Source organism: Dryas octopetala, chromosome 4 (genome assembly GCF_963921425.1).
Source record: "Dryas octopetala chromosome 4, drDryOcto1.1, whole genome shotgun sequence".
NCBI lineage: Eukaryota > Viridiplantae > Streptophyta > Magnoliopsida > Rosales > Rosaceae > Dryas > Dryas octopetala.
In genome coordinates, this window is record NC_141369.1 from 20,896,952 (window position 1) to 20,919,357 (window position 22,406).

The 22,406-nt window shown below is 36.4% G+C and overlaps 4 protein-coding genes, 1 non-coding gene and 1 pseudogene across 5 annotated transcripts; 3 read left to right on the forward strand and 3 right to left on the reverse strand.

Moving 5' to 3' along the window:
* On the reverse strand, positions 1-2,019 carry TK1A (Thymidine kinase). Its single transcript, XM_086239858.1, has 4 exons — positions 1,711-2,019; positions 1,448-1,592; positions 901-1,022; positions 1-767 (listed from the first exon to the last, which is right to left on the reverse strand). Exons 1-4 carry the CDS (start codon positions 1,950-1,952, stop codon positions 494-496), a joined length of 783 nt encoding a protein of 260 aa, XP_086095984.1. The 5' UTR covers positions 1,953-2,019; the 3' UTR covers positions 1-493.
* Positions 2,020-7,074: 5,055 nt separating this feature from the next.
* Positions 7,075-12,266, forward strand: LOC147288010 (uncharacterized). The gene is made up of 5 exons (XM_086242314.1): positions 7,075-7,309; positions 7,418-7,540; positions 7,868-8,094; positions 8,446-9,637; positions 11,689-12,266. Exons 3-5 carry the CDS (start codon positions 7,873-7,875, stop codon positions 11,700-11,702), a joined length of 1,428 nt encoding a protein of 475 aa, XP_086098440.1. The 5' UTR covers positions 7,075-7,309; positions 7,418-7,540; positions 7,868-7,872; the 3' UTR covers positions 11,703-12,266.
* A 1,596-nt stretch (positions 12,267-13,862) lies between these two features.
* On the forward strand, positions 13,863-13,943 carry TRNAL-CAG (transfer RNA leucine (anticodon CAG)). Its single transcript has one exon. It is a non-coding gene; the product is annotated as a tRNA-Leu (tRNA).
* A 432-nt stretch (positions 13,944-14,375) lies between these two features.
* LOC147288012 (Auxin-responsive family protein) lies at positions 14,376-15,651 on the reverse strand. The gene has a single exon (XM_086242259.1). It carries the CDS (start codon positions 15,649-15,651, stop codon positions 14,419-14,421), a length of 1,233 nt encoding a protein of 410 aa, XP_086098385.1. The 3' UTR covers positions 14,376-14,418.
* Positions 15,652-16,250: 599 nt separating this feature from the next.
* Positions 16,251-18,647, forward strand: LOC147288013 (Acyl-CoA N-acyltransferases (NAT) superfamily protein). The gene is made up of 6 exons (XM_086241808.1): positions 16,251-16,514; positions 16,783-16,854; positions 17,332-17,419; positions 17,608-17,740; positions 17,842-17,880; positions 18,361-18,647. Exons 1-6 carry the CDS (start codon positions 16,325-16,327, stop codon positions 18,439-18,441), a joined length of 603 nt encoding a protein of 200 aa, XP_086097934.1. The 5' UTR covers positions 16,251-16,324; the 3' UTR covers positions 18,442-18,647.
* Positions 18,648-18,865: 218 nt separating this feature from the next.
* On the reverse strand, positions 18,866-19,432 carry LOC147288014 (cytochrome b561 and DOMON domain-containing protein At5g47530 pseudogene; annotated as a pseudogene).
* Positions 19,433-22,406: the final 2,974 nt, after the last annotated feature.

Sequence of the window (22,406 nt, forward strand, 5' to 3'; positions counted from 1 at the left end):
CAATTTTCAGGCCCAAATAAGCATATATACTCATTGTATGAAAATCAGAACTAGTAATGATCATAAACAGGGGGGTGAATAATTGCTCATGTGAAATTTTAGTAGGAAAAAGTAGTTGCTGATTCACATACAACCAGGGCATCAATATGAGAATACACATTTGCGCATGCTTGGCTAGTGTTACATGTTCATACACTCAATGCAAAGGGGTGGGAAAATTGATCCCACAAGAAAGAGACATTGGAGTTTGTAACAAATAATATGATTTCTTGCTAAAATTGTAATTAACTACAACTACAGAAATTAATCTTCATTCTATAAACATAATGAGAAGAGATGCATCTCACAATTCACAAAGTACATTTGTTAGGTCCAAACTCCCCATGTTTAGAGACTAGAACAGGCACAGCTGATCATTGCCTGATCAAAATACATATATAGGAAACCCAATGAAAATAATATAGAGGCTGTGAAAGAGCTGCTACTGTTGTTGCTAAACAATTGGAGCTGCTTCAGAAGTGTTGTCACTCGTAAATTTATGGGACTCCACAACACTTCTTGCAGCTTTCATGAGAACTTGTCCATTGACATAGTGTTGGCGACACACAGGCATGTAGACATCAGCCCCACCAATCAGTTCTGTCCGAGTCTCCTCTGTCTTCCTCAGGGTAAAGAAGGCTCGTTTTCCACACATTTCACATCGGGCTGTCAACTTGGTCACAGTATCAGCAAGAGGTACTACGTCAAGCACCGAGCCAAAGCTCCTCCTGCAAATAAGAATCATAAAAACCCATCAAGGGATTTAATGGTACTGAAAACCAGCTACAGAAGCTAACAACACAAGCATAACTGCTGGGCAAGAGTACCCAAAAAACAAGTGGGGATTTTATTGAAAATCACCTCAAGTAATCACCATCGAGGCCTGCAACAATTACAGTTTTTCCATCATGATCAGCAGCCTTGCAGCAGAAATCATATAGATCCTCAAAAAATTGAGCCTCATCGATACCAATAACATCAAGCTGTCAATATATCCCAAATTAGATTACATCATATGCATCAAATTAGAGACACTAACAGACACTAACTTCAGTAGCATTGAATCTAGATAGCAACACCAAGTTAGTACTTCTATGCAAATGAATAAGTGCCCTTAGTTTGAGCCACCCGTGACCCAGAATTTGTATCACATTTCACAGAGCAACCATCAAAACCCAGATAGATTTTAAGCAACAGACAACAGATACATGACTAATACAATTGAACCTCCTCATAATAAACCATCAATTAGCATAACACAACACGTTTCACATAAATCAAGGTCAAGATCAGATAGTGGGAAATCACTCATGTTATACAATAGACAAATATAATTAGGAAACAAAAAAAATTTGATAAACCCCAACAAATATTTCTACAATTCCCAAATTCCCAACTCCAAAATTACCTTCTCATAAGCATCTCCTCCAAAATTTTGCCTAAACGACGACAGATCAGGCAAAGCCCAGCATGGAAACTTCACCCCATCATGCGTCACAATCGAATCAATAGCATACCTCGTATCCTTACTAGATTTTATCATAGCCACATTCCTACACATAAAAAAGTGAAATTTAGCATCCCATCACCTGATTTTGATAAACAGATTTAATTTCTAATTAACAATTTTCACAGAAATAGCTCTGAATTGACCAAAAATTCGAAAATTACCGGCCACTGTTACCCTCGGACTTGATCCGGCGGAGGAGAGCGGTGGTTTTTCCGGCGAACATGGGGCCCATGATGACGTGGACCTCACCGGAGGCGGCGCGGCGGGACGGGTCGGTGTTGGCAGAGTCGGTGGTGAAGGGAATTGGGGACTTGAAGGAAGCCATTGATTTAGGGCAACAGCGAGATAGTGGATTTGAAGTGTGGAGAGGGAAGAAGAGAGGTGGGAAGGTAAGAGCTTTCATGGTGAGAATAAATAGAGAGAGGAAATGAGAGAAAAATGGAGCATTTTTTGAGTTTGAAAGATTTGGAGGGAAATCAGAAACTTTTGGTTTTGGAGGTAAGCTAAAGTTGGGTAACATTAGCTTGTTGAACACACCTCGCCAAAAAAAAAAAAAATAGAAATCAAATTATTGCATTAGCTTGTTTAGCACACCTCAAATTTTGAAAAAATACCCATTTTACCCTTTTGCCTATTTAAATTTTTGAATAAAAAAATTCCCTCCCCTATCTGGCTATCTCCAATTTCTCGAAGTAATTATCTTGATGAGAAGAAAATCCATTTTCTGACATCTCTCTCATTTTCTTTTCCATGCCTTTAAAACTTCTTTGCCATTTTTTTGGTCTTCCTTGCATTCTCAAGCTATCGACCATTATTGCTCATTTAATTTTTTTTTCTTTTTCTTTTGCGTATATATTTTGTATTGGAGTCATTAAAATATAGTTTTCATGAGGTAGACCGAAGCTATCTCCACTAGGTCCATGTATTCAATCTCCACACTTGAATGATCGGCTAAAAATATGAGTCAAAACTTGATGTTTCACAAACTTTTGTATAATCTAATAGAGTGAGTTCTTATAAAATAATTGTTTAGCCTCCAATTTGACCTTATATAAATTACTTGGTTAATTAGTAATTCAAACAAAGGTAACATGTAGTGTTTTACCTTCATGACAAGAAGTAAAAAATTAGATAAAACTTCACGATGAGTGATATAATTAAAACAAAAAACAAAAAAACAAAACTTGAAAACCTTTCTTCCTCACATAAACAACTTGTGCAGAGGATCGAACTAAAAAGAAATTATTTGATTTTTTAAGAAAGGGAATACAGTGGTCCCTCCCTCAAATTTTTCACAAGTGAATAAGAAAACTCTTATTTGTTAATTATAGATTTTATAGGCAAATGCTATGCTACAAAGTAAATAAAAAGTATAGTTGCATAAAGGTTGTGGAGAACTTACCAATTTACCACATCAGGTTTTCACTTTTCATTGGTTGATGAAGGAAAACTCTGTGAGCCTGCTGTCCAGTAGCTACTAGTAGACCAGCATTCTTCACATTACATGGTGAATGAAAAGTCATTGTCTCCAAGTCTCCAACACATAATTAACCAACTATATATTATTTTGTCTTACACCTCGCCAAACTTGCCCACCACTTTTCATATTCCTCCTTTCACAAATCTTCCTTGGGAATTTTGGAACGTTTTTTTGGTTGATAGTTATTGTGAATCTGCATGTATATAATTATTATAGATCATTTTGGTTTAATTGAAGTATGCTTTTATTTTATGGATGATTTTTTTATAGGGTGATATTCTTTTGTCATACTATAAATCTAAACTATACATTTAATTAAATGTCAACTTAATCAATAATCTAAATTCATAGTTTATTGATATAATGTATTATGTTGTTAAACTTGAGAAAATTTACCGAAAGAGTGTTATGTATAAATGTCCATTGACTTTAGGTACCAAATTATAATGTTTTTTCATTTTAACTATTAAAACATTTATGTCATTTCACTTTAGATACTAAATTTCAGTTTAGGTACCAACTTTAAAAAACATGGTTATATCGAACTGTGATTGTCTAACAATCATAACTTTTTTATTGATTTGTTGTTTTTTCAATATTTGCAAGGCTTAAACTTTAATGTTTAGTTTTTGGGTTATAGGACTTCATCCCACAAACCTAAATCAAAATTATGAAACCCTTAAAAATTTTGATTTTTTATAAATTTTAAATAGTCACAACTGTGACTGTTCGACAATTACAACTGTAACTGTTCGACAATCACAACTGTATAACAAACTAATTTGTGACCTAATCCAAAATATTTTACTCTAGGTTAGTACCTAAACTAAAAAAAATTAGTGACTTGCTGCTTTACTAAAAAACTATTGATATTTGATATTTAATTATAATTTTCTATATGTATAATGTATTGCGATTTTTTTATCAAAATAGTTAATATATTTAGAAAACCAATACAAGAAATGAAAGACAGGCCACCCCAAACAACAACAACCTACAACTAACACATGAGATAAAAAGGGCCCAAAAACCCCAAACCCAAAAAACCACAACAAAGAGCCACATTGATCTTAACCCCATCAGACACAACACAAGTTACACAAGGCATGCATTATTCCTCTTTAATTTGAACAACAAAACTACTAGTCTCTATATATATCAATGATGCATGTGATGGGACGATGCCTCAATTTCGATCCCATTATCAGGACATCATGTAGTGCTTATAGCCTTGGATATCCATGCATGTAATCCACTCATCACCAAAACCACCATTTGGATGGAGCGTGTTGTGGATAAAATTACCAAACTAACCTCGTCCCTTGCAACTTATTGTAAGATATATAGTCAATATATATGATATTGATAATTAAATTAAATTAAGGGGTTGTAAGAAGTAAAAAAAAAAATAAAAAACACAGGGAGTCGAAGAGAATACGTAGTTAAATATATTTTCCAAAGGCCAAAGCGACAAAGGGTGGTCATTTAAATTTATAAGAAAGGTGAAATAGTAATGTGAGAAATAGCTGGAGCTAGGCTAGCTAGCTAGAAAGACCAAATTAAGTCCCTTTCGTGGGGAACACGAATAAAGATGCTGATAATTGCTAACCATATTCCAACATCCAAATTAAAAGTTCCAAATTTAATTACTTTCTATGAGTATAACATTAATTGGCATGTGAGTGACAAAGTTCATATTATATATTATCTAATATAACCTGGCTTATGATGATCATAAGCTCCCATACCCAACAGTATGTTGGTTTTAATAAGGTGGAACTTAATTGTTTATTTATAAATATAACATGCATGCTGAGAATATATGGACCACCATATATGCATGCATGAATCATGATCCATATATATATATATATATATATGTACACCATATTTTGCATTTGTGGGCCTAAAAAGATAGCTCGAGTTGTCTTTCCAAAGTCAAATATATGGAGGTGAATTCACAGTGAGAATAACCGTGAATCCTAGCACCCTTCTTAAAAGTAAAATGCTTTGCTGTTGTTAATTAAAATCAAATTAAAAGACGTTTTATTCCCCCTAAATTTCAGTTTGGTGAGATTTGAATTTATGAGTATAAGCTTGCAAATATACTATACATTTCTTGTCATCCAAGTTAACATTTAATTTCGATTACAAAAAAAGAAAAGAAAAAGAAAGATATCTTAAATTCCAAATATACTTAAATTTAGGACATAATCTGTATCAAATTTTACATAAAGTTAGAGTAGTAAACTTACCAAATAATGCTAGGTGATTCACACCTACAAGCTCTAAAGCTTTAGATGGGGTTTTTTATTTTTTATATATAATATATATAGTAAATATAATACTATATAAAATTAATTTTTTTATCTTATATTTTAGGTTATAATACTATATATTTGAGCTTAACTAGCGGTTAAGCAAATTATTTAAGCTCAACTTAATTCATTCAACCATAATTCATAATGGGTTGATTTTAAGTCATATTTATATTTTACCAAATCGAGTTAAATTCGGATGCCGAACTCAAATTCAGTAAAAAGAGTTTTGGATGATCTCCCAATCGACCTAACTTGTCCGCCTCCTACCCCTAATTGTAGGTGTTGACTATTATCAAAGGATTTTTTCATTTATCTTTGACTTTTATATATATATATTTCTAGCAATGGACTTGTTTTATCTAACAAATATATCAATAATTTAATTTATGTAGTTGTTGGTTGAATCTTCTCACTTAAATATTATTTTCCTTTATTATAATTTATATATATATATATTTGCTGATTTAAGTTGTGACAATGAATCATAACATATTGTTTTCTTTTGAATCAAAATGAATCATAACACATCATGCAATCTACAAACTTTCTAGCAAACAAAGGAAATCTACAAACCAAAACTAAGGCCTTGTTTGAGATTGCGATGGAAGACCCAAAAACTGCTGTGAATGACAATTCTTAATCACCTACAGCGGTTTTGGTGTTTGATAAAAAAATTAAAAACTGTTTTTTCCCACAATTCTCAACTCCCCACAATAAAAACAGAAAGTAGGTTTCTAGGTGCTTTTGAAAGTTGCAGTGAATCACAGCAACAATGAATATTTTATTTTACCCATAATATCCTCATTGATTTCTATATTTTTAATTTGTATATTTTAAATTTAAAAATATGTCTATTGTTAGTTATATTTTATATTGTGATAATTAATTATAATATTTTATTTGCACGATTAAAATTATAATATACCTAAAAAAATAATAGACATACTTATTTAATAATGTTGTTCTTAGAAAAATTAATGCTAATAAAAATTTGTAGCCAAAAATTGAAAAAACAAGTAAAACACATTTTATTTTTACCAAACAAATAAGTGAAAGACACTTTTTGCATCATGTCTATTTTAATTATACACAGTCACAGCACTTTTACATTAACATTTACCAAACACTTTGATACTGTTTTTTGCACTCACAGCACTTTTAAAAACATACTTTACCAAACACTTAGCTGCTTTATTTTACAGTTGACTTTACTTTACAACTGACTTTACTTCACAGCTGTTTTACCTCACAGCTGTTTTTTCATACAGTAATACCAAACTGGCCTTAAGATGAAAAGAGACCAAGCAAAAGTCATCAAAATCAATGGCTAATGTTATGGTATTGGGTCCACTCCAATGTGGGTTCAAAATTTTTATGCACCTCGCACAAATGTGCAACACCATATAATGCTGGTTTTCTTTTCTTTTTCTTTTTTATTTACAAAAAGTAAAAAAGGAGTGAAGGGAAGGACAAGTAATGAGTAATCCTCCTCATTTGATCAGATCAGAGATCAAAAGCAACATTTTTCATTACCAAATCTCCGATTTTGTTTTTGACAAATTTTGTTTAGGCATTTCCCAATACACATTTCATATTCAAATCGAATTCGCATTAGAAAATCAATAAAGTCTATAAAAAGTGAAAAAAAAAAGGTGAAAAAATCTTCGTCTTCCCATTTACAGAGCCTATATATTCCTCGACCTCCCAACACCTTATCTTTCTCTCTCTATAACCTTGTGTTTCTCTCTCTAGAAATACACATTTTTTAATCTATTACTCTGTTTGGTAACTGAATTTGCATTTGGTAATCAAATAAGCACCATTGAAAGAACAAATAAAAAGGTTGGAGGGGGCATATATAGAGAGGAGGTTGAACATGCCCTCTGTTCTTATTCTTACAGTGCCTCCTCTCAGATCTTAGTTTCTTTCAAGATTTGGCATCTGGGTTTTCATTAATCGGTGGGTACGGTGGCAATCTGATTTGGGTTTTTAATTTTTTCTGAATTGGTTGAGGATTTGGATCCTAGTAAATTTTTCTGATTGATATTCTTTCTGGGTTTGTTCTAGGTGTACTTAATCCCGGGTCTAGTATTTGATCGGTGAAGGATCGGATGCTTCTAAATTGAATCCAGGAATACTTGTTTTTAAATCGGATTACAATCTGTGCGTTTGTAATATTTCAAAACAAAGGTACTGTTCTTTCTAGTTTGGTGGGTTATATATTTATCCGTATTTGATTCCAGTTGGTGAGTGGTTTATTGTGGATAAAAAGATTAGATTTTATTTGAGCTGTGGGCGTTGTTGTGAAATTGGATTTGATATTTGGCTACATTTCATTTACTGGAATTGATTTTCTCTTGTTTTTATTATACAATTGTATTGGATCCAGTATTAAATACCTCTTCTGTTCTGAATTGGGTTTAATATTTTGATAAAGGTTGCATCTTTTGTTATGAGATGGATTCAAGTGTGATGTGCATTTTGTGAATTTTCTCAAGCTTATTATTTTGGTTGTAGAGAAAATGCAATCCGACAGTGGCAAGTTGTTTATTGGCGGCATATCTTGGGACACAAATGAAGAGCGCCTGAAAGAGTATTTTAGTGTTTTTGGGGAGGTGGTAGAAGCAGTGATCATGAAGGATCGGACCACAGGCCGTGCTCGTGGTTTTGGTTTTGTAGTTTTTTCTGACCCAGCCGTTGCCGATAGAGTCATAATAGAGAAGCACAACATTGATGGAAGGATGGTAATCAAAATACTTTCTTTTGGATGAATGTAGTTTTATCCTTCAATTGCACTTTTATGTTCACTATGACCATGCATTATGCTTTTCTCTGTTAATCACTCCTTATGTCGAGGGAAGTTCATTTCCTTATAGGAATTACGGGTCTGAAATTGTAATTGCAGGAATTCATTTAACTGTGTGGTTCTGTATCCATTCAAATTCAGCAAGAGTAAATCATGCTTCCCATTCTTTTATCTTTCGTCAGTGATCAGTTTTGTTAATGCATTACTTTATTCTTCTAAGCTGGTCATTTTATTTTTAGAGCTTGTATCATTTGATCTCTGTTTTCACCGTTACATTCTCTTTTCTCAGGTTGAGGCAAAAAAGGCTGTTCCCAGGGATGACCAGAACATTTTGAGTAGAAACAGTGGCAGCATCCAAGGTTCTCCAGGTCCAGGCCGCACAAGAAAGATTTTTGTTGGAGGTTTGGCATCCACTGTCACGGAGAGTGACTTCAAGAAGTACTTTGAACAGTTTGGGACAATCACAGATGTTGTGGTGATGTATGATCACAACACCCAGAGGCCGAGAGGCTTTGGATTCATCACTTATGATTCAGAGGAAGCAGTGGACAAGGTTTTACTAAAGACATTTCATGAACTAAATGGGAAGATGGTTGAGGTAAAGCGTGCAGTTCCTAAAGAGTTATCTCCTGGTCCCACTCGCAGCCCTCTAGGAGGATACAACTACGGTCTGAGTAGAGTCAATAGCTTCCTTAATGGCTACACTCAGGGGTATACTACAAATACAGGTGGAGGCTATGGACTTGGTAGATTCAGTCCAGTTACTGGTGGTCGAACTGGGTTTCCTCCATTTGGTTCTGGTTATGGAATGAATATGAATTTTGAACCAGGGTTGAGTCCAGGTTTTGGAGGAAGTGCAAATTTTAATAGTAATGTCAGCTATGGACGGGGATTGAGCCCTTATTATATCAATAATTCAAATAGGTTTAGCAGTCCCATTGGGTATGATGGTGGTAATGGAGGAAACTCCTCCTTTTTCGGCTCGGTGACTCGGAATTTGTGGGGGAATGGGGGGCTTAATTATGGAACAAACTCCTCAAGTTCCAGTGCTTACATGGGATCAGGAAGTGGGAGCATTGGAGGAAATACATTTGGCAATACTGGAGTTAATTGGCGTTCTTCAGCAATTTCAGCTCAGGGTGGAGGAAATAATGTTTCTAACAATAGTGGGAGTCTTGGTTATGGAGCTGGCGATAACAGTTACGGTTTGGGAACTGGAGGATATGGAAGAAACAGTGTCACAAGTTTGGCCCCTACATCTTCATTTGCTGCATCAAATGGTGGTTTTGATGGGGCCTTCGCTGACTTTTACAGTAGTGGTTCAGTTTATGGAGATCCCACTTGGCGATCATCAAATTCTGAGCGAGATGGGTCTGGTCCTTTTGGTTACGGGCTTGGCGGTGCAGCTTCTGATGTTTCAGCTAAAAGTTCTCCGGGTTATGTTGGTGGTTATAGTGTTAATAAGAGACAGTCAAATACAGGTAAGAGACAGTTAACTAATATCTTATGCAACTTCTGTTTTTCATTTTTTGCAATTTTCTCTTTGTTGAAAGATAGGGAACTGTATTTAAATAAATCTTATGGCTGTCCATACAAAACCTCCAAACTTCTGGAATGCAGTGGAAACATATTTTGTGCAGAGACACTACCTACATAATCTGGATCCATTTTCTATTGGTAAACATAATCTCACCCTGAACTTGCGTGGCCTTTTGCCTCTGCATGGCTACCATAATCATCATCTAACTTGAAATGTTGCTCAAAGCAGTAATTCAAGAACTCTATTTTTTCCTCTAGCTGATGATCCATGGAGTTGGCTACTGTAGTATTGGATCTTAAATTTTTTTAAATATACAATCCTAGAGAAGAGTTATGCCCTAGTGCTTAGGTTTTTTGTGTTATGTTCCTTGTTAACTTTAACATTATGAATTATGAAAAGCTATAGTTAAGCTCGTGGTTGTGCATCATATCCAATTGAATTGTGTGATTGGGTCTAGTTAGTAGTTCAATGGATTGAGTGAAGCATGATATTGCTTATCTGAAGGTTGTACTCATAAAAAATATATATATATATATATATAAATTTCTTTCTTATAAACTTGCTTATCTTGCCTGATCGTGTCTAATTTGTTTTTGTTTTGTTTTGTTTTTTTTTTTTATAAAAAACTTATAAAATTGCTACCTTTCACTCTATTGTGCAATCCTAATCCCTTAATGGTTGACAGTCGACGCATCAAGTAGATTCCTCTTGTTGTTAGGAGTTTTTGACTTTGTCTCTGCAGAGATCCAGCATATGCTTTCCACAAAATAAAGTTGCTTTCTTCTTCTCCGTTCTATACAATCATTACCTAGTGAAAGTGTCTGTGATGCTCATAATTTCAGCCCAAAGGCAGTGTATTATCAAATATAAGTTTGCTTTTCTACATTTATACACACAATAAGTATACTCAATGGTGCATTGAAGTGAGTATACTCTTTAATGTGATGCTCCATGATTTATCTCTATAATTTGTGTTCATTTAATTCAATTAAGGAAGAAACTGAGAGAACTCTAGAAATCTAAAGAATTCTAAAATGAATATTGTTGAATATGCACATATGAATTCAGCTTAGCTTATGGCTAAAATGTGTCCGTCTCTCCTTCTCTCTTTGCCTGTGTGTGTTTACTTACATAGTGACAATATTTGTTAAATATATGTATGTATGGATACCATATTGCAACTATTGCCCCTGTATTCAACCTTTTCATAAACTCTTGCTAAGCTCTTTCATAGTCTGTTAGTTTAAAGTAATACAAATCACTAGTTGGGGCCCTAAAGTGGAGAAGGAAGGTATAGTTGGGATAAAAAGTATGGTTTTCTGTCCCATGGATACATATTCTAGTGCTGCAACTTGGAGTGTGTATCAAAGATAATTAACAACAAATGAAATAGAGGGATAGAGAATTTAGTCAATCATTGAGGTCTCATTTGGTGATCCTTATGGTCTAATTTGAGGTCAGATTTGTTATGCAGTCTTCCCATTATTGAATATATCACAGTTTAGACTATTGCAGCTGCATATTTCTTGTTTAATGGAATGCTGCAACATTTTTAAAAGGGGAAGCATTGTGCTGTTAGCATAAGCTCTCAGATGAGATACAGATTCTAGTTTTAGTGAAATTTTGTATTATTTAGGATTCATCTGCAGCCAAAGTACTATTTAGGATTCATCTGAAATTCAAAGTTTTACTCAATAAGGCTGTACCCATGAGTTGGCTAGTGGCAACACATCTTTGTGTTTGGTGTCAAAGAGCAAAATATTTATATTTTCTTGGCTTAAATATTCCTGGAAGTCATTACCATGAATATACTCCTAAAATGAAGCTGTTGGTAATACTATATACAGCTTTATTCTATATTGTATTGTCAGATAGATGATAACTTGTGGAAATTGGAATCTTTCATTATATATGACTGAATACATGTTTCTTATGGATTAATTATCAATATATAAGCTGATACTTAAAAGCTCCTTTCCTACTTTCTTTCAGGAATCGCTGCATAGGATCATCATTTCTGATATTACGACAATGTAGGTCAAGATAATCTGGTGAAGCAGGTGAATTGTGAATTTTGCACACCACCCTCATTTATATATCTCAGTAAAAGAAAGTTGGTTAGTAAGAGCTAACTGGAGTGCCCGTTTTGAAGAATTAAAGTTAGAGATAGAAGTTAAAATGGATTTTGTGTTAATGCTTGATTTTTGAGGTACCATTTTAGGTTTTTTTGTTTTGATCTTTGAGTGAGATGTAAAATCAGATTGCGGGATATAGTAAGAAGTGTATCATGCATCTCCGGGGAGGCAGCGATACCCAAAAGGAAAAAAAACAAAAAAAAAAACAAAAAAAGATAGACTGATATATATTTTTTCCTTAGAGTTTTATCAGTAACATCTCTGGCAAAGTTGTGGATTCTGGTCAGGGAATGCTTTTTTTATTCTTTTGTCCCATCTGTCTGGTTTGTTTATCTTTTTTGTACCTGAGATCACTGTTGATTTATTAGTGTGAAACGTTTAAGGGTTACCCATCTAGGGACCCCAATAAGTAATCGCATATTCTGATTCTTAGTCTTTGAGGATTCTTTATGCAACAATTTTGAACTTTTTTCTAGTTTCTATTTTCATTTCTTTGGTGAAATGGAGTGCTTGGTGGGAAAGCCTTTTCCTTGCACAGAATGAGAGCTGGCAAACGTAATATATTTTGATTATATTAGGAACATAGTAGGAACAACAATTCCAAGGTCATGCTCGCACACACACGCCCATAAGAGAAAGACTCAATTAGTACTCACATCTCTATTCCAAAGACAATGTCTTTTGGTCTTTCTTTTTTTATTTGGACAATGTCTTTTCGTCTTTCAAATGTTGAAATTTGCTTAAGATTAAGCTTGCTGCAAAACAACCGCCAACTCACCCCCATAATAGTTTTCCTTAGTGAACAATGCTATCATGAGTTTCTTGGTATGGACACAAATGTTGTTGATTAAAGAATGTCCATCATGAGTTTCAAATCCTGTCTACCATCCATTTCTCAAGGATTAAAAGTTAGGGCAACTTGTTTGGGGAGTAGAAAAGTCCCTTTCTTTTCACCAAGGAATGTCAAAGTGGCTTTGTGACCAGGCAAATTAAGAGCATATGTTGAAGTAGCGTGAATGCATTATAAACCAAAGCTATTATTTAACTTTAAAAAACTGTTGTAGAAAAGAACACAGAAAAATCTCATTGTATGATAGGGGACCCTTAAAGAGAGACCAACATTCCTGCTACTCTCATGCTCCTTTCTGCTTTCTATCATCGTTCTTTGATGTATCCGATGGGAAATTCAAAGAGCCAAAGTGGAGGGAGAGACTCGAATTTGACAGCCGAAAAGTTCAAAAGGAAAAAGAAAAGGATGGCAATTGCCACCTTTCTAAGACTTCATATCCTTTAGTGGTTGGAGTAAATAATTTCTAGGTGCAAATTCTATACAAGCAAACACATAAAATTCATGATATAAAATTGATGGTCAGCAACAATGCAGTATAGCCTATGAACTAGAAAAGTTTTATCACACCCAACTGCTATTTGAAAGTGATATTAGAAGTAGGGTGCATAACTTCAATCATAGAACACTTAACCTATAATACTTATGATAAGAGTTCCGACTTTGGTCTCCCCCTCTCTTTAGGGTGTACTATTTGAAAGTGATATTAGAAACGGGCTCATAACTCCAATGATAAAACACATACCCTCAATTAATACTTCTGATAAGAGTTCGACTATGGTCTCTCTCTCCCTTTTGAGTGTGCTATTTGAAAGTGATATTAAAAACGAGGCTCATAACTCCAATGATAAAACGTTGGCTCTCTAATACCTATAATAAGAGTTTGACTCTAGTATCTCCCTCTTTTCAGATTGCGAACCTTCGTTTTGGTCAGAGTGGTGAACTTTCTTTGAACATTTAACTTATTGATTTGGTTGCTTTCGAGATGACTGCATATTCAAATTCTGGTGGCAACTATCTACACGTAGCTGACATTAATCTTAGGTCCAAGTTGAATCACTTTGATATATTTCAAAGTTTTAGCAAGTAGTTTCCAAAGCTTGTTCACTGAGATTGTTGGCATTACCAAACCCACAAGAAAGAAAATTATATATATATATAAGTGTTGAAAAACTTCCTAACAAGTCAAGATGGCCGAGTTGGTCTAAGGCGCCAGTTTCAGGTACTGGTCCGAAAGGGCATGGGTTCGAATCCCATTCTTGACATGAGTATTTTTTCCTTGAATTTAAAATTCTTTTTGAGTGAAAGTGGTACTGGTATATAGACAACATGGTGCTCATCATAAGCAAAGCCAAACATTCAGGCAAATAAGAAAGCAGAAGTATTCATGATCATTAACAAAAAAAGAAAACTAAAAGCACATCATCTTTGTTTATGATCAAATGCCCTACACAATTGTAAGAAACATCTAAACCAAAATTTGGGTCTTCTTTAGACAAAGCACAAAGCATGTTGTCTTCAACATGTAGTAATTAGCTAGCTATAATTATGATCCATGAATTGCATGTGACATCAAAACATCACTAATTAAACACAATGGTTCGACCCACCCCCCCACCCCTCCCCTTTTTTATCTAAGATTCGACTATTTTAATGTAACAAAAAAAGAAATTTTCCTTGCATATTAATCAAACACAAAAAACAATGAAAGCCTATTGAGAAGCATTTCATTCAATCCATCTAATTTTGTGTAATATTGTACTCTCTACTGTGGATTCCACTGCCTTTATCAGACCCCCCAATGAGACCTTCCCTCCTCAGCTTCTCCTCCTTGGACTTTCTACAAAACACCACCCATGAATTCACCTCCAAAGCTATACAAACACCAATCAGAGTAGAGAGGCCCAAACAGTAGACCAACTTAGCATAAGACCTGCCTGCTCCCATTACCTCAAAACCCTGGAAAACATTCACAACACCCAGCACCACACAAGCATACCCAACAAAATGATGGTACGATTTCCAGTACCTCCTGAACTTGTTTGTAGTCTTGGGCCTGAACAACAGGGCCAGTGTCTGAAGCCCACCCAAGCAAAACGCCGCGAACCCGAGCTTCCGGTGCAGCCCATATTGGACCCCGGGTGACAGGTCCCCAAGCCTGATCCCAATAGCAAAGCCCACCGTCCCTAAGAAAAAAGCAAGCAGCTGGGTCGCCGCATGGACGTAGAACCATGTGGGGCCCAGCGTTTGTATGTGCCTGAGGTAGCGTGCTGTCACGGCTCCGATGGGCAGCATAATGCCCCAGGACACAGCATTTATGATGCCATGTACTGTTCTTAGTGTCCCAATGTTGGTGTGTTGCGTGGCGGCACTGGAGCCTGACATGACATCAAAGCTTGTTATGGAGGAGAGGTCGTTGGAGGTCGTTGGGTGGATGGTTGGTGAGTAGCCTTGGACGTACAGCCCGCGGTTCCACACGTGGTGGAGCTTTGTCTTGTTTGGCTCAAGTTTCAATGTTGCATAGATTTCAATGGCGGCGCCGCCGTGGACGGTGGCCATTTTGCCGCCGTAGAGGGTGGCGGAGGAAGAGAGTAGGCGGATGTCGAGGGGGCGGGAGAGGAGGGGGCTACGTTGGAGTTTGACGGTCGGGTCTATGATGTAGGGTAGTAGGACTATTTGGCCCGAACTTGGGTCCGGGAAGGCGATTAAGGCACGAGTCCCGGTCATTTCTGGGGAGGTCGGGTTGATGCCCCACCCGACCCACCCGGAAGGGGATATGAAAGTGCCAAAGAAAACAAGGTCTAGGGTGGCATTGTGGGAGTGGAAGGTCCATGCTATGGAGGCTTGTTGGGTGGGGAGTGTGATGCATTTTTGGAAGGTTTTTGTGGGTGTGGTGGTGGTGCAATGGGCTGAAAATGTAACATGAGGTAGAGAAAAGAGAGTGAGGAAGGAGAAGAAGAAAATGAAGAGCATGATGGGGGTGGTGGAAGAAGGGTACGTGTGTGAAAGAGAGAATAGGAGGGGGATTGAATTGGTTGGGAAGCTTTTGATCGATAACATTTATGGGTTTGGTAATGATGTGGTTGATGAGGTTGATGGGTTCGTTCATGATCATGGCTATGGAGCAATTATGAAAATTGTGTAGTGTGTCCTTAGCTAGCTTTGAAGGCAAGGCAATACTAAAGTGTTTGTTTGGTGGCTTAGAAAATGAAGGTTCAAGTGGATAAGTGGAGGTGGAAGTGTCTTTTGTGATGGATTATTTGGCCGGTTTCATCATCATTTTTGGGGTTATTTTTTAATGGAATAGTAAGTTGTGCTTGGCTTTGAAGCAAGGGAATGATTAATAAAGCTCTTGATTAATTTAATCTGCAGAGCAGCAGTGGCTCCGGTTGCTCATATATTCTCCGGCAGGCTGACCTGGGCCATTCCCTAGGTTTGGGGCCAGCCCAAGCCCAAGGGAAGTAAGGCACTTGCATTGGGCCCATTTTTGGAAATAGGCCCAAAAATGAGATTTTTGCTTATTATAATTTTAAATTTCAATATGTTGGAAACGAGGCCATTTTGTTGGTAATTTCTGTGATTGTGAGTCAGTTTGTGCGAGACTGACTGTGAGTCTGTGAGAGGGAGAGAGATCAAGGAAAGCAAAATGGAACAAGAGAAAGAGAGAGTGAGCTTGGAGGGAGAGAGAGTGATACTGGTGCCTTACATGAAAGAACACGTTCCAAAGTACCATGAGTGGATGCAAGATCCAGCTTTGCTCCAAGCCACTGGCTCTGAGCCCCTCACCCTCGACCAGGAGTACCAGATGCAGCTCTCCTGGACCCAGGACCCCAACAGTTCTCTCTCTCTCTCTCTCTCTCTCTCTCATATTTATGTGTTTTTGTAGATTGCTTTGTTTTTTCATAACGATAACTGAACTGGGTTATCTTGGTTTTGATAAATAATTGATAATTCAAGATTGTGCTCTTCAAGGTTTTATCTTTCAGGACAACAGTGAAAAGGGATCAATTTAGTTCTGATTAGTGATTGAGGATTATTTGTATAATTTCATTGTTATGTTCGTTGTTAACTTAATGATTAAATAATTGGAGATGGTTGTTGCAGAGCAGACTTTCATTGTATTGGATAAGCAATTGGTTGTGGGAGAATTCAACCATGGAGAGCCCCATGTGGAAGGTTAGCTAAATTTACACCCTCTTTTTTCACAAAATTACTATCTTCTTGGTTTTGGAGAAATTTTTTTTTTAAGGAAATAACTGTTTTGAAAGTAAAAGGATCACATTGATAGAGCAAAGTACATTTTTCTAGGAACGGTTGGTTGGATGCATTAGGATAATACATTCATGAGAAATCATGATTCTTCCCAAAGAGAAAAAATGCATTTCGGTTCTTAATTTCTTATATAACTGCAAGTGAACTGGTCATTGTCGAGTTATACCAGTTTTCGAGATATTGTTTGGTGAGTTCTTTTTTATTAGAAATTGAGGTCTTCAGAAAAAAGAAAAGAGAAAGAAGATATTGTCAGAGTAGTTGAGTGCCTATATCTGTCTAGTAAACATATTATATAAAAATTTATGTTATTAGCTTATCTACATGGTCGACTTTGTTTGTGTATTATGATTTATGATTGAGTAATGGTGTGTCCTTTGACAGCCATGGTAGGTGATGTGAATCTATATATGAATGACCTGGATGATCTGCAAATGGCAGAAATTGAAATAATGATTGCTGAACCCAAAAGGTACCTGCCTGAAGTGCTTGCGTTAATGCCAATCCCATCTTCCCTTCTTTTTCTAATTATTTATGCTCATGTTCATTTCACGAAATGCCAACACCAGAAATTTGTACCTCCTTGTTTTCACATTAGAGACTATTATTTGTACTCCATCTTGATCTAAATTTTTCATCATTTTGCTATTGCTAGAATAGTCGTGGTAAAGGACTAGGGAAGGATTCTGCCTTGATGATGATGGCATTTGCAGTTCTGAAATTGGGGATTCACACCTTCCGTGCTAAAATTGGAGAATCAAATGGAGCATCTCTTAACTTGTTCCGGAAATTGGTCTCTCTTTCTCTCTCATGCAATGTTGGCCTCTCATACTAGACATAGATTTGCAGTTGTTCTTCCATAAGGTTGACTAAACTCACATATGGTTGATGTAGGGCTTTGAGGAGACTTCTTATAGTGAAATATTCAAAGAGGTGAGCACAACTCATGTTTACGAAATATGCATGTGTGCACAGGCTTTAGTTGGTCTACGTGGACTTAGAGCTGCCTAGATCTTGCTTCTTAGGGTTGATATTCTTACTCCATTAATGACCTAGGAGTGGCTCAGCGTATTGTAATAATGGATATTTTCTTTACAATTTAACTTATGCACTGCCCAGCTTCACATTCAAAATTGTGTAAAGTTTCATGTTGTTGAAAAGGGGCCTGATACTTATATTGAAAGGAATAAGAACCACAGAGTATAGGGTCTATCAATTTGTGGGTATCAAGTCTGCCTTTCTAACTCTGATGTTTTAACAACTAGTTTTGACTAATTTCTTCAAAATCCACAAACAGTGGAAATTTAAATGTGAAGAGAAAAAAGTTCAAACCAGCTGGTTAATTCTACACCATAATTCAGTGTCGGAGCTGCATCTATTTATTTTAACATATTTTCCTGACATATATGACAGGTAACATTGGAGTTAAATGTATCAAAGGCCAAGCATGAGGAGCTACTGCATTTGATGGGTAGCTTGGTTACACATACTTAGCCGTCAAGCACTTATTTATTCATGCTATTTTTCTACATCAGAATCAACATCAACTCTTGTGTTAGTGCTTTGTATGCCAAAAGGCTTTGAGGTTTTCTAGACTGTACCATATGATGGAAGTATTAATCTTGCTAAACAGGGCTGCACAAAAATGTTAGAGCTATGAATAACATTTATCTCATATTGAAGATCATTCAGAATTGTTATTTTCCTATCCATTTTCACACTTTGTTTATTTACTTATTTCTTTTCCCCCTGCTGGCTTGTTTAATAAACTATTTGCTATAGTTATTTTTAACATTATCCGGAGAATCTAGTAGACTCTATTATGCATTGGAAAACCTTTCTGTGATCAACAACATAATACTGGGAAAAGAAGAAGAAAAACCAAATAAAGCACAGTAGTTCACAAATCTTTTTGTTCCTATCTCGTCAGAAGATCAATTGTTCCCACTGATTGAATATTTGGCCCTGAAGTTGGGTGAGTCTGAGGGATGCTGTTTGAAACTGAATTCCCAGATTGCCAGATATGATTGACTGAAGTGCCATTATCTAATGGGCCCAGAACAGCAAAGATGGTAATCTCGCCATTGGTATATTCTGCAGAGGTGTTCGAAACTTGAAAGCTAAGAGCTCTTGGCTGCATTGAAGGGTTGTAACTGGTTATAGGTGTTGTATAAATGGCCATACTCCCATTAGAATTTCGAAGAGCAACAATGGCCTGTGATCCAACCATGCCTGTCCCAGTTGGATTGATAGCCCATGCAATCCATCCTGTAGAAGCTTGAGTAGCTCTGTAAGCAATTTGGATGCTTCTGGTTGATGGAATGTAGTTCCAGTGGAGGTGGGCTTGTAGTGCCGGAAGGTCACTGCAGGAACTGAAGATTCTGTTGGTTGAAAAGGTGTAATCGGAGCAGGTTTTAGCAGAGGAAGTGAGTGCTAGAGGGAGGAAAATGCAAATTAGCAAAAAGGGTCTCGAGGTTAACTCCATGGATTATTGGAAATTAATGAAGGGCTTCTTCCTAAGACTTATTGGGGGCTAATGATTTCTGATTGTGAGTGGGTAAAGGACTTGATTCAGGCTCAACTTTGATGGACCTCTTATAATAAGAGTAGCTTGTGTCATTGAAATGTATAGGCTGGAGTCAAGAGTAGTTCACTGGTTTAATCTGCCTTTTTATGACAGGTGGGAAAAATACAGTACTCTCAGTGAGAGTTCTCTTTGTTTTTGCATGGAAGTCTCTTTTTTCCTATTATGTATAACAGGAACACCTTCTTTTCCAACCTAACACTAATTCAACCAGGAAGCATCAAGCATGGTCTAGAGAGTGTGTGGTGTTTCTTGTTTGATAAACCAACAATGACAGTAGCGGGAACCTTGCCTGAATTACTCATCTGATCTGATTGAAACCAAATGATACGTATAAACTGCAAGTATGAAGATGATTGGTGATTAGAATGAAGGGGGGAGACAACACAAGGCATTCATTCCTCAATTTCCTCTTTGAACTCCAGAACTACTGTGTGTGTCAGTGTGTGTGTGCGCGGGCGCGCTGTTTGACTAAGACTGTGTGTCTGTCTTAGTCCTGGAGACCAACCATATCCATATGTTATGTAATCCACCAACCGAAAATTACCTGAAGAAATTTTTCTATGTGATGATGACATGTGACTTATCTCATATATAGGTTTTGGATTCTTTATTATATTTGTTTTTCTTTGTTTCAATTATAGGCTTATAGCTATGTATTACAAATCTTATGTGTTATGAATTCATAGACATGACTCCACACACACTAATAAGTATTATGAAAAATTTCCTCTTTTACTTATATGCTCTCTTAGATTTATAATCTGCAATTTAGATTAGAAAAAAAAAAAAAAGTTAAGAATTTGGAACCTGTCATAACATGCCTGTGAATTTCATCATATAAGTGTTTCCTACATTCATATTGTGAAATAAGAATTACTCGTATATCTCATTAATTTATTATTTATATATATATGTATATGTGTGATATTGCTAAAAGGTTGTCAAAACTAAAAAGGCAAAGAGTCGAAGACATAATTATATTCACAGGGCCAAAGGGTAGTGTAGTCAACTAAATGTAAGAAAAGTGAAGTTACTATGTGAGAAAATAGCTGGAGCTTGGAGCTTGGAGCTTGGAGCTTGGTAGGGATGGAGTGAGATGGAGTGAAAAGGCTAAAGTCCCTTTCGTGGGGAGCACGAAGAAAAGATGCTGATTGTTAATCATATCCCATATATCCTCCAAAAATTACCAAATTTTTATTGGCCTTTCCATTTCAAGACCCTTCTTATAAGTTATAATAAGTTTTTATTGAAAGTGACCGTTAAAATGCCTTGCTGTTTTTAAAAGCGAAAAGAAGGTTTCTTTTTCTTTTCCAAATTCAGTTGGTGAGATTTGAAATTATCAATTATGAGTACAAGTATTTAAGTTAACAACTTAACATTCAAGTTTGATTAGAAAAAGAAGAAGTAATAATACCTTAATTTACAAGGGTAAAATAAGTATGAAGTTTATATTTAAATGGGTGAAAATTGAGATGAAGATTGGGCAAATATCTTAAATTCTTAATACTACACTATATTAAAGTATTGTAGTCAACCTAGCATCTGACCTCCACGTCAAGGCCTACTTCGATTACCACGTCACTCTCCTTCTACCCTGTACACTAAAACAAGGACACCAAGCATAAAAGGGGCATTGATGTAGTACTAGCCAAAGGCTTAAGTCAATAATCACACATTTTCATTCTATAGAGTTAGGGTTGCATATCTTACCTGGGGCCTAGCGTGCTCAATCTATAGTAATTATGGCCAAGGGTCTCATAGTCCTTGTCTAATTAGGGTTCCTGATAACTTATCGCCTAAGTCCTAGCTTCGGATAGGCTGCGACTCTTTGTCCAAGTAGAGCACACCTCCTCCTAGGCTAATTCTGACACAAGCTAGGCCTTATAGCCGAGAAGCTCATTCACTCCACCCTAGTTGCCTACGAACCTCACCACCAAGGACCCATGGGTACACAAGTGCAATCCTGAGCCGACACCAATACCGGGCCATCTCCAAAATGCCTCCCTCCCTAGTGCGTCCTCTGGGTGTAGGCCTCAGAGACTCCCCTATAACAAAGTCCTAAGCCTAAATCATTGGAGCTTGGGCCTTCCCTTAGTGCTAAGCTAATGGTAGCTTAGCCTTGCACATTCAGTGCACCAAGGCCCACTCAGGCCTCACACCTTCATGATATCGATCGCTCGTATCTATCAGTATCAACTCATGGTCCATCACAGACTACCATCCGTGTCTAAGCCAAGGCTAGTCTAGTCTTGCTTCCTAGGTCACCAAGCCTTACCGACCTTAGCCCACTAGTCACAAAGCTCGTCGTTGGGCCTTGGTTCTTTGGGTCTCGAGCCCATCCTTGGGCCTCGCCTCATCCACTAGACATTTCGAGCCTATGGACACGTTTATAGTCTCTTGAGCTTTTTTCTTAGCATGTCTAGACAAACAACTATCCAAAAATTACTCAAGCCTCGTTGTTTCTATTTCTACGACACATAATTCTGCTCGATCAATATGGGTATTAACATATATAATACAAAAGCACTCTCTTTTCTTTTTAATCCATTCTTAAAAAAAAAAAAAAAAAATTCCCTTCATTTTTATTTGGTTAAAAGTAATGGGCCCAAAAACATGGTTAGTTACTTAGATTTGAATTAATTTGCTAACCAGTTAGCTTTAGAGTATTTTTGTATATATATATATATTGTTGGATGGTAGACTTAGTGGTGATGGTGGTAAGGTTAAATAGTTAACAATGTTGGTCTTAATTTTTGGATTACAATGGTGGTGGTGTGTTTGTCTTTCTAATTTCATTTGGGTTCTCAAGTACTTATGATCTTTTCTTGAAATTTAATATTTGGGTTTGAATGTTTGATTGACCATTCTTGCA

Excerpts from the sequence above, each read along its gene's own strand:
- TK1A (XM_086239858.1), bottom strand. The coding sequence starts at position 1,952 with ATGAAAGCTCTTACCTTCCCACCTCTCTTCTTCCCTCTCCACACTTCA. Across the intron at positions 1,593-1,710 it reads TCCGAGGGTAACAGTGGCCG|GAATGTGGCTATGATAAAAT; the intron begins GTAATTTTCGAA and ends TTTTATGTGTAG. Across the intron at positions 1,023-1,447 it reads GAGGAGATGCTTATGAGAAG|CTTGATGTTATTGGTATCGA; the intron begins GTAATTTTGGAG and ends ATATATTGACAG.
- LOC147288010 (XM_086242314.1), top strand. The coding sequence starts at position 7,873 with ATGCAATCCGACAGTGGCAAGTTGTTTATTGGCGGCATATCTTGGGAC. Across the intron at positions 8,095-8,445 it reads ACAACATTGATGGAAGGATG|GTTGAGGCAAAAAAGGCTGT; the intron begins GTAATCAAAATA and ends CTCTTTTCTCAG.
- LOC147288012 (XM_086242259.1), bottom strand. The coding sequence starts at position 15,651 with ATGCTCTTCATTTTCTTCTTCTCCTTCCTCACTCTCTTTTCTCTACCT.
- LOC147288013 (XM_086241808.1), top strand. The coding sequence starts at position 16,325 with ATGGAACAAGAGAAAGAGAGAGTGAGCTTGGAGGGAGAGAGAGTGATA. Across the intron at positions 17,420-17,607 it reads ATGATTGCTGAACCCAAAAG|TCGTGGTAAAGGACTAGGGA; the intron begins GTACCTGCCTGA and ends TTGCTAGAATAG. Across the intron at positions 17,741-17,841 it reads TTAACTTGTTCCGGAAATTG|GGCTTTGAGGAGACTTCTTA; the intron begins GTCTCTCTTTCT and ends TGGTTGATGTAG.